General features: G+C 29.0%; 1 protein-coding gene across 2 annotated transcripts; it reads left to right on the forward strand.

Annotated features, from left to right (window-relative positions):
- Window positions 1–3,735: 3,735 nt before the first annotated feature.
- On the forward strand, window positions 3,736–12,247 carry LOC112686029 (F-box only protein 9). Of its 2 annotated transcripts, none has more exons than XM_025558134.1 (7): window positions 3,736–4,035; window positions 9,157–9,316; window positions 9,391–9,503; window positions 9,573–9,736; window positions 10,868–11,059; window positions 11,413–11,647; window positions 11,796–12,247. In XM_025558134.1, the coding sequence occupies exons 1-7, from the start codon at window positions 3,892–3,894 to the stop codon at window positions 11,982–11,984; spliced, it is 1,197 nt and encodes a 398-aa protein (XP_025413919.1). In that variant the 5' UTR covers window positions 3,736–3,891; the 3' UTR covers window positions 11,985–12,247. The 2 variants fall into 2 exon arrangements, with proteins under 2 accessions (XP_025413919.1, XP_025413927.1); XM_025558142.1 differs by lacking the exon at window positions 3,736–4,035 and adding an exon at window positions 7,821–8,257 and having other exon boundaries at window positions 11,796–12,239.
- The last annotated feature ends 77 nt before the right edge of the window (window positions 12,248–12,324 follow it).

Genomic DNA, 12,324 nt, shown 5'->3' on the forward strand with positions numbered 1-12,324 from the left:
TATTCATTATGAGTATCACTATATTCAAATTTGTGATGTTTGTTTGTAGCATCTGGACACACACCATTGAAATAATTTTGTTGCTTAGCCTTTGTTCTTGTAATTACTTTATGTTTTTGCTGTTCATCGATTTGACAATTGACATATTAGGATCCCAATCATACAAGGGAGGCATGTTATAATTAATGTATAAGTACATATTTTCAGTTGAAACATTCATGGCGGAACGTAATGGAGACTTTAATCAATTACTCATTCCGTAGTTTTAATCTCTTGATATTAATAGATAAATATTTATTATCAATGTTTTAATCATAATTTCTAATAATTCCAGAAAACAAAATAATGTCAAATGGTACATATGTTACAAACTCATAGACATATAGATTTAATTATTAAAAATTCAAATCATATTATTTTTTTATGAACTGCACATTAGCGCAAGCTCATAAAGTAGATATTCTAGATCAAATAGATCATATTATTGATATTTTTGCCAATTTTAAAAATAGACGACTTGAATTTGTGTTGTAAAAATTGTTGTTTTTTTTTTTTTGTTATAAGATTTTGTAAAATTATAACTTCGTCCCCCTCCCCTAGCCAAGGCTCTGGAGCCGCCCCTGTATATCATTCAGAAAATTTAATCCTCTATCTGTATTGTTCTTGTAGATTTTTGAAATCCACCAGCGGTGATCAAGTCGAGTCTTTTTATTTTTTAATAAATTCATGCGTTACTATAAAAACTGCAACACATAATTGAAGCTAGTTATTCATTATTTATTACAACTTTAACCTATTGTTAAATTAAATCAATTAAAGATACTTTAATTTAACTTTTAATATAATTTAACATAGGTATGTATTTCACTCAATATAAATTTAAAAAATTATCGACTACTGAAAAACAACTGATAGCAGGAAAGCTGGAATTAGTGCATTTTATAAGGAATTTTCACTGGGCGACAAAAATTTTTTTCGTAAAATAGTCAATGTAATACCATACTACGGTTATAGTATTACACGTTTGTTTCGCATTATTTCGCCCAACCTTTCAAAATATTGTCGACAGAGTATAATCATTGGGCGACATTTGTGTCACCTAGTTAACTAGTTAAAAAATGCACTGGCTGGAATAGGAGTGAATGGGTGAATATTGTTCGGCGCATGGTATGTGTCTCACATTTTGTACACACAATCAAACAAAATTCATACGAATGCTCACGCATGCTCACATATTCGTAATGTGCGACGCACAAAAATGCTCTCGTGTGTACATACCTTTATATCGTCGAATCTTTTCATTTGAATTCATTCCTACGGTTTAGCAATACACGAAATCATAATCCGAAGTAGGATCTCATTGTTAATATCATGCGTTTTTCTGTGAGTAAAATTACGCGTATTTAAAATATTTATAATAAAATGCACATATATTCTTAATGATTATGTTAGGTGATCGTGGTTCCCGAACAAGTGCACGGAAAATTTGATAAAATTGTAACATTTATTCCAAGCAAAAATGAAAAAAAATTGATTTTAAGTAAAATGGGTTTTTGGGTAAAGTTGGTTACTTTTTTGATATGGTACGTTGCCAAAGCCCAAATGTCCATTAATCGAATCCACTGTTCAACGCGTGACATTTTAAATTCTAAGTGTAACGAGCTATTGGTATGATGTATTATTGTGAATTTTTATTTTTCGTTTATCTATGTACACGATTTCGATCAAACGACTCCAATCATCACAGTCTTGGAAGATATCTGATTGGAAATGTTGTCAAATTGGTACTAAGGAGATTATTTAATAAAAATTTTAATTGTTTTTACAATAATTACAAAAAAACTAATAAAAAGTAAAAAAAAAAAAAATTGAAACAAAATTACGCCATGCAGGTTTTCGATAATATTGATTTTATTTATTCGTCGCAACTCAAAAATAATAAATTAAGAGAATTGAATGCTTATATTACTGTTCGCTATGTGTGGAATGATCAAATGATTTTGACTATTTTTGAACTAAATATAATACAATTTCATATTTTCTTAGTTTTTTTTTTTCGTAAAATGTCCAAAGAATTATTTTCTGAAAAATCTTGAAAATAAAATACAAAATAATTCACTCATAACCGTTATTGGTTTGTAAAAAAAAAATATATGTGTATTTGATTATTAAATTTTAATAAAACTTGACAAAAATCACGTAAATCCATAACATTTTGTAGTTAAAAATGCATAGAATTCCTAAGATTTAAAAATTGGATAAAAGATTTTTCATAAGATTTTCTTTATAACCGAGAAAAATAAATTTTACCGGAAAGTAGCAAAAAAGATTTATAAGCGTTAGAAAATTAAATTTTTCAAAATATGATACTAGAACGAAATTCGGTTATATTATACTGTTATTATTTGGTTGTCGCTCTATAAATATTAATCATAGAGCTATTTTCATGTGTTACGACCTTTTTTTCGATTAATTTACGTTACTAGTAAAATTGTACAAGGTAAATTAAATTATGATATTCACATCACTATCAGGGTCAATCTCAGAGGGTGACAATGGGGTAGCTCCCTCCTCCAATGACCCATTTTTTTTTTTAAATGTTTATTATTTATTATTAATATCACACTAGGAAAATACATAAATCTAAATATATGTTTGAAGTTCGCCTCTCCCCCTATAAAAGTGTCTATGGACGCTACTGATCACCTTAGTATTATATGTATTCATTATAATATATATAGGCATATATTTAGTTAAAGGCATGTGCCGAGTAAACGCGAAATCGGTGTAATTAAACATTGTTATTATCACCTACGAATACTGCTTGTTATATTTGAATATTTCTATACAAACCGGACTGTTAAACGTATGACGGAAATATCCCGGCAGACATCGGCTGTAAAATTCTCTAGGGCTTCATTTTTGTGTATAGTTGTATAAGATGAAAATAATTATTATTTGAATTTAAAGTTGTAAAAACAAGAGCGTAGTAAGTACCTAACTATTAATAACCTAACTAAGTATTATGTACCAAACTACCGACGCACAGTGAAAAATACGTAATTTTGCGTAGTAAGTGTAAAACTTTTATTACGTCGCAAACGGATTAACTTGACGTAAACGAAGCTTTTATACACATATATAAATACATTCACTATATAAATCCATCGCAAGTGAACTTGTTGGCTGTGTATATACTCGTGTACATATAATATCCACTTCTTTGTGAATGAACTTTTTTATTTGTTCAGAGCAATTCAATGTCGATTTTACACTCACAGGCAATGGCAATGGTATTCGTGTGCAGTGCCGTTTTGAGTATTTGCGAGGCTTAGTAGTGGCGTAACTAGAGTTCAAATCTTGGAGGTGCTACAATAGTTAAGCCCTATAACAGTAGCGGGGGCGAGCTCCACCTCCCCCCCACACATACCTTCTGACATAACACATTGTTCCGGAATAAGATTTCAATAATGTTCCTATGTTTGTATTTTATTAAACTTAAAGTGGAAAAAACATAATAATATAGAAAGTTGAATAATTCACCGACGAAATCGTGTAATTCGATTTGTATCGATGAAAAAAATACGCTCCTACTCCACCACCACTGTGGCAGTGTGTGGGGACCTTTATCGGTTGGTCGTCGTTATCATCAACTGATATACTCGGAAATACTCCGCGTCTTAATTTATCGCAAGATAATTATTATAACCGATCTTCTTGTGTTGTTTTTGTTCGCTCGGGTGTCAATACGTTTTCTGCAGTCGAAGTGGTCTGGTCTAGGAAGTCGTGGTAAAGTCGTTGCAGTCAATAATTTTTACGGGAATTTGAATAGGTTTCTATCCTTGATTTATTTGTTCGAAAGTCGTAACAATCACCTAGCGGTCTCCTACAATGAACACTACTAAACAATCAGAAGGTTGGGGAATGATAACGCGTTCAAAACGAGCTCGTGAATTAAAATCGGGAACTTCTGAATCAAAGAAGACAAAAACGTGTAATAGCCAATCTAATGATTCTGCTCCCGTCGATTTAAAGGTGAGTTAAATGTTTGTGACAAAAATCTAAGTTTCAATCACACAAATTGTTAAAATTAGTGATGCAATAAATACTAATGTGAGTATTAATGATTTTTGAATGTATTAGAATGGTCATTATACTAATATTAAAACAATTTTATTTTATAGATTTCAAATCGCAATAAATTAATTTATGAACTGTTGACCTCTTTAATTTTATTAAAAAGTTAAAATTCATTGTTAAATGTTAAAGCTTTTTAGTTGAACGGTTAAGGTATTGCAAACATTGTAACTATTGAAAAGTGGATTTATTTTCCATATTTTACTCTATTTAACTACCTATACGCATATTTTGTACCTAAATATAATATAATATGATATATATATATATAAAAAGAGGTACCTAGGTAGGTACATAAATTATTTTTTTCAATGTTAATGTTTTATTTTCACTATTCTTTAGTATTATTACTATTTTTAAAATTACAAATAACATTTTACTGTTTTAATTTTTCATTTCTAATTTATAGAAAAATATAAGAAAAGTACTGGTATTTTAAATAGTTGGTTAGGTACTTTTGTAAACAACTTGTAAAGTAAAAAACTTAACCCATTAAGTTTAAAAGGTGATTTTATATAAATAATATTTAAAGCACTTAATAGTAAATTCATGTATTTGGAACATTTTCAGGTGTTGTGGTATATTTAAATAATTATTACAAACTACATTTCATTCGATAATATGAAAATAACAAAATATTATTAAATAAAAAATAATTTTTGAAACATAATGAAATATGTTCTATCAATGATAAAATAATAATAAAAAATTGCTTAGATTGTTGTAAATGAAGTGTTATAATATTTACGACGACTGGTTTCGAATAAAATTTATAAAATGAACGGTTACTATCTCGCCTGACTCCATGTTCATTTTTTTTTTATCGATTTCTTATTGTTAAATATTTCTTATAATAAAGTGATTTATATAATTATAAATTATACACGGGGGAAAATATAAATATTTAAATAAATTAAATTTAATAAGTATTTAATTTGAATATTAAATATAAATTATACATGCGTATACATGGGGGATGTGGAGGTCAGATACCCCTTTTTCTTTAAATATTATTAAATAATGTGTAAAGGTGTTAGAAATGTAAAAAAATAATGATAAAATAAAAATGATGATTGTTAGCAAATCATCCCCCCCATACAACACTGAGTGAGTCTTAAAAAACTGAAGGGCGAGACTGGGCAAGTGTCCCGTTTGCCCTACTTGTCGGGACGGCACTAATCGTGTAATCCAGTGCTTCCCAATCTTTTTCGACTCACGGCGCCCTTTTTGATGTAAGGTTTTTTCAGAGCGCCCTTCTCTAAGTCATAACATGACTAATCATAAGGAAAATGTTAGACTCGATAGTATTTCATGACGGCGCGGCGCCCTTATACAGACATCGCGGCGCACACTTTGGGAACCTATGGTGTAATCCAAACATTATTTTTTAATAATTTTTGATAATTTTCAGAAAACTAAACGGCTATTTGCACCATACAAATATAATTAATGTACATTTAGGTTCATGTCTGTTGCCTATGGATTTAATTTCGAATTAATACGATAGAATTAAGAATAATTTTAAAACTGTCCGCTGGAGGTATGATATTATATGCAAATACAAACATTTAAACATTAATGGATTTATAACATTACCAAGACATTAATGAGTTAATAAGTTTTAAGTAGTAATTTAACTTTGTAACTTATTTCATTATTGTATTTACTTATTAAATTGACTCATTTCCATATATGTTATCTTTATGATTGACGTATTTTTTTTTTTTTTTAATCCCAATTAGTTTTGATTTTCGAGACCAGAAAAATATTTTTGTAAAATACCGCGTTCGATAACAACTTCATGGAATTAAGAAAATGATCAAAATAAAATCTCAACGATTCCAAAGAACTTGGTATTTTTATTTTTAGATCATATTTATTTTACGTAGAAACATATTGATCGTGGTATTTAATAATAGGGGTTTTGCCGGTCTCGGGAAAAGTAGTGACCGTTTAAAGACTATTTAAAAATAGCTTTACCGCCTATGAAAATAACACTTCTATCGTTATAAAAAATTGGCCATAAATCTATATTACAAAAATAGGTACATATTATCATTGATTATAGAATAAAATTATTACTAGAATTATACCAATAATCAATGGTATTTTAAAATTTGTATCCCCTATAAGGCTTATATAACATAGCGGCAAAGGTACAAAAATGACATATCTGCGCCATAATTTGTAGGACATGGTGAGCATCAATATAATATTATTTTCCAATTAACAAATAAATATAATAAATCGGTTGATTGCGATTATTTGAAAAAGAAATTCAGTATTTTCAACAGCACACAACTCGTGTGATATGCATTATTTTTGATGGTCTGTTGGTAATGTTTTCATTTGATTTTCTTGTACAATTATTACGATAAATGAGACTGGGCATATTATGATCGTTCCTATATCCGTGTAAATGCTTATGTACTATTGCAGTCATAAATTTATCTATCTCTATTCTAGCAGAATATTTTTTTTTAGTACACCTCAATGACCAATAGTCGTTTCTTTTATAAATTTATGTTTTTGGTTTTTAAATAAATGAACACGACACGTTTTTTTTTAACATGAATTGATAAATTTTAATTTTTGCTCCCAGGGCGTAACTCTGGGTAAAATTATATCATTTTTCATACTCCGGAAATAATCATAATAAATTACAGTTATAACTATATTTAGAAACTAACTCCATGTGTTTCTAATCAATCTGTACTTTATGGAGGATCTCTTAATTTTTCGAATCTGGGGTAAAATTTCCCATCCCCTCCCCTGCTGACGATGGTTCTGAAGTTATGCCAGTTATGGCTATATTGATCATCTAGCTCCTCGTGGATTATGTCACGTATTGACGTGCTGTAAGGACGGTCGTACACGATGAAGTTTTTCAGACAGGTTTACCAGAGCATGTATGCGAGTTTATTTTTATGCAACTATACAGTTTATAGAAGATAAAATTGTTTTCGGTTGTATTCCGAGAAGACAATAAATATGACCTTGTGGCTGACTTTTGAAACTAGTTGTGTAAACTATTAAGTACCTACTGGAAAAACAAAATTTGGGTTATTATTCCTACCACCTAGGTGATTTGATGAACCAGAAATGTAAATTTTATGTGTGAAATATCCGTGTCGAACAATATCTCATCACCAAGCCGGTGCTTTATAACATATTTTCATTGGTTTAAAATATTTTTAAATATCTCTTAAGATAAACATATGTATAACTACGTTTTAATGGATACGGAATTATTAATGATTGAAGTAGATATCGTCAGTACCGCGCCAGTGGCGGTTTTAGGAGGGGGGTGATAGGTGGACCCCCTCTCTTGAGCCGTGTAAGAACTAATAATATGAATGAGCAAATGGTTTACTAAAAATCATCTTCACGATAATTTTATGTCAAAACTGTTTACTGTTGACAAAAATGTTTGCTTCTATAAATTAGGACTGTTAATTAAGATTGAATAAAAAATAATTTTTATTTTAATTTTTTTATTGATACCTATATCTAAATATTATGCCCCATTGTCGTTTTAAGTTTACAGAACTTAAAATTACTTCTCATTATCACTAATCGTAAATCTAAGTTGGTGTTATCGTCAACGGCGTAGTAGACGTCTAATCAGCTGAGAACGCCGAACAGCTGCTATGTGCGGTCGACTGTCTGGCGCGACGTGTTTCTTATCAATTGCGTTGAAACACAGAACGACGAGACATAACGCCTGAAAACTTGTGTAAAAGAATCGATTCCAAAAAAATAAGAACGAAAATTGTCTCCGCGTTTTAACGGCTAGAGTGCCAAACGTGATCAGTGTGTTCGGTGCTTCGACGATAAAAACGAAAAATATTGTCATCGTTGTCGCCGTAATAATTATCATTACGTCACCGGTTGATCGTGTGCTGCTGGTCTGCTTACGGCAATGCTCATTCTTTATGTGATTCACTACGACCGTCTGCTCGGCCGGGTGATCATCCTCACCATGTTGTTGCTGCTTATGCTGTTTGTCGACTTTTACATCACCCACCAAAGTCAAAGTTTTATCCATGCAATCAACAGGCAGTTCAAAACCGTTTCGACTTACTGAATGCGCAAGCCTGGCACCGCAATGGAGTCTACGGTACCGTATTCACTCGTGTAACTACAGTATTTACCCGGATTCGAGGAGTATCTTCTCTCACAAACTGTTTGGTGGTTGAGCGTCATGAATTATAACAACTAATGATAAGGGGAAGAGAAAACCGAGTTTTCTCATTTTTATTTATATCCTTATTAGTGATGATGGGACTTGTCGTTCACTTAAGTGAACTAGTTCATCATTCACTTAAATGATCAATTGAACAGTATGTAAATAGTTCCCTGTATGATACGTAATTATTTCATTTAACGACTAAATAATTATGTATCATTATAGTTGGATAAACAATTCTATTCATTTTTTATAATTTATGTATTAAAAAATTATTGATAATACATTGGTTTTGAAAAAGAAATTATTATTTTGATCAAGAATGATATTGATTTCTCATACTGTAATATTACTGATGAGCGTACTAATAAAAAATTGATGAAAAAATGTTAAGGTTAATAAATACTGTTCATTCAGTTGTTCATTGAACATTTTAGTAGTTGACTGTAAATGAATATTTTGTGTACAATGAATGATTGAACAATGTTCATCTATATGTAAACTAGTTCATTCATGAATGACATATCTTTATTACTTGGATAAAATAAAGAAGCAACACTTTGTATGTAAAATTTTCTCTTCCTATATTTTATAATACTATTAAAAGAACCAGGCTTGAAATGAAATTAATTTTACATTTTGTTTAGCGTTAAAGCGCTTTACCAACAAACTGTACCCGTTTCAATTAGGTCTTCTTTTTTTACTATTTTTTATGATTATACTAGTATTACTAGTTTTTATGTGAAAATACTTTTTAGACCTCTTATCTACACCTAATATAAATCAGTAACATGTTATTAATATTTGAATATTTGATTATTTGATTATAGGAGAATGAAGCAAAAGCATTGTTCCGCAAAGGTATTGAATGTGAACGTGATGGTAATCCTTACGAAGCCACTCAATGTTACAAACGAGCATTAAAATTGGACCCAGATGTTGAAAAAAAAATAGCCCATGAAGATGCCATTGCACGTCCTATGGATACCTGTAATAATGAATTATTTCTTTTAATTATCCATAGAATGAGAGTTAACCATTTTTTTTCCTTTATAATTATGAAGTAAATGATCAAAATGATGAAAGTGAAGATGAGTATGATAATAAAGAAGACCTTTTTCTAAGATTTCAGAGGATCATGGGACCACAAATATGTTTTCCAGAACATGAACAACGTGTAACCCCCCAATTTATTACTTAACATCTTTAAACATAGTACATATTTTAATATATTATTGTTTTTCAGGCTACTCATTTTTCAGTTCTTCCTCCTGAGCTCATCTTGTACATATTTAGATGGGTTGTATCTAATGATTTAGATTTACGTACATTGGAACAATGTTCTGCTGTTTGTCGTGGTTGGTACTTATGTGCTAGAGATCCTGAGTTGTGGCGTCGAGCTTGTTTGAAGTAAGAAACATATTCTATTAATTTTAGAAATTGAAAGAAACAATTGTTATTTAAATCTAAAGTGAACTGTCCATCATGCGGATTACGTTAATATACAGCATATTCTATCATTATATATGTTACAGTTAAAAGTATTGAATTCCGTTATTTTATGAAATAACTAGGTTGTTCTTGAATTATCTACAAATGTTAGTTAAAGTATGAAATTATACATGAAAATTGTACTTTATTTAGTTATTTCATATCTAGTTATTCTATACAATTTTAGTTTGATATATGTTAAAGTATAAAATACATTAAAATTTAAAATATATTATAACTTTTTATTTATTTTAAATTAAATTAATTAGTTATTTGTACATGCAAGACTATTGTAGAGACATACAAACCAACACTGAACGTGTGTAACTGTAAGACAATACAAAGCTTAAAACCTTACTAATTTTATTGATAATCTTAATAATACATACTTAATAACAATACATGTACAATTATAATTTTATCTAGAACGATAAACATACATGAACACTGCAGTCACCGACAACAAGATTGTACATGTATAAATGTAATAATTTGACACATTAATGATTTGATGCCGGGCAATGTATAAAATAACTAGTTAAAGTACATAAATTATGTACATTATCTACACATTTTGGCTATTTTATTAATTATCAAGTAATTTCATAAAGTAACTGATTCAATACTTTAATTGTATCTTATACATACATCGGTTCTTTTAAAGTATTATGTAATTTAAATATTGAGCCTGAAACAAAAATAATTATTCGTAATAAGTGTTATAAAGTTTTCAATTTACAAAGCTAAACTTGCTAGTATATTTGAATTATTTTATTGATATTTTTTTTTAATATTGTATCGTAAGTAATGCGCTGCTATTCGGCGGGATATATTTCACATTTCATCTTCAGAATTTAACTTCAGAAATTACTTATTATTCTGAAGATAAAACTGATAATGATTTTTAAACATTAATGTACTATTAAAGATATTTATATATGGAAAAAATCCTTAGTCTATAATAGCTATGTTGTTTCATGTGTTATTTTTGTTATTTTTTAAACATTATATTGGAATGATAACTACTTGGTATGTCTGATATTTTTTAAGATTTTGGCCTTCAAGTTCTGATGACTTGGCTCCATTTGATGGCAGTTGGCGACGGATGTTCATAGAACGTCCTAATGTTCTAACAATTGGTTGTTATATTTGCAAAGTATCATATGTACGACAAGGTGAAGAATCATTCAGAGATAATTCCAATGGACCTTCTTTCAATGTAGTTTATTACAGATACCTAAGGTGAAATAGAAACTTCAATTTATATATATATTTAAATTCCAGATTACATTTATAATGCAAAATATTTATGTATTTTTGAAAAAACGCCAGGTAGAATGTACAATTGAAAATAATTGTTATTCGTAATAAAATACTAAAAATGTCATAAAAATCATTATTAATATTAATAATTCAATATAGCTCGATATTTTATTATTACAATGTTTAGAGTTATTTAATAAAATATATCAACAATTCTTTACGATGTAGCCTGAAAATAATATTGTAATTTCTCTATTATAATTTTATTGATCAATCTTATCTAGTTTTTACATATAAATATGTTTTATAATTATTTTATTATGGTTTTATAGGTTTTTTTCTGATGGTCGTGTTCTAATGTTACTATCATACCATCCACCTGCCAAAATAGTGCGCAAATTACAAACTAATGAAACTGCACCCTTCAATGTGTGTCCTGGTCACTACCGTCTGTCTGGCAATAAATTATATTTAACACTTGATAGTGAAGGTGAAGAATGTCGCCGGACCCGGAATAAATATGTATTTTGTAATGAGAACAGTGAAAGAAAGACAACATACAACATGGTTTGTAATTCTGAACAGATGATTTATATTTTTAATAATGTCCTTTTGTAGAATTTCCTCAATCATCAAAATTATTTGATTATACCCATTACTAATTTTATTACTCATTCATAACGTGTATGAAATTTCATTAATTTTTTAATTTTAGATTTTGGAAATATCGAAGTACAGATCCAAACACAACTGGAAATTGCAGTGTATAGATTATGAAATAGTCTATAGAAACAAAAATAACGAAGTAATGGTTACTAAGTATGTTTTGTCTAACAATCGTTTTCCACCATTTATATTTTCACGTGTAAAATGTTTCGCTAATGAATCTGTACATGTATTATAAATGTATGTGTTAAACATAATTGTGTATAAGGATATTGCTTAATCAATTGTGTTGTTTATTTTTCTTTGTTGATATAAAACCACATACACGCAGATATGAGTATGTGTTTCTGGGTAGATACCGTTTTTATGAGATTCATATAATTCAATTCTGTGATTTCTACCCAACTATATTTAAATCTTGTTATATTACCTGTATTCCATACAAGAAGTGTATTTATATTATATTTATTTATTTTAGTTTTTTAATTTTTCAAATTTAACTTTTGAGTTGTTTAAATATTAACTTACACTGTTTGATAATAAAATATTGAACAATTTTTGTTTGACTATCTTATATT

Source organism: Sipha flava, unplaced genomic scaffold, assembly GCF_003268045.1.
Source record: "Sipha flava isolate LNK unplaced genomic scaffold, YSA_version1 107_pilon_pilon, whole genome shotgun sequence".
Lineage (NCBI taxonomy): Eukaryota > Metazoa > Arthropoda > Insecta > Hemiptera > Aphididae > Sipha > Sipha flava.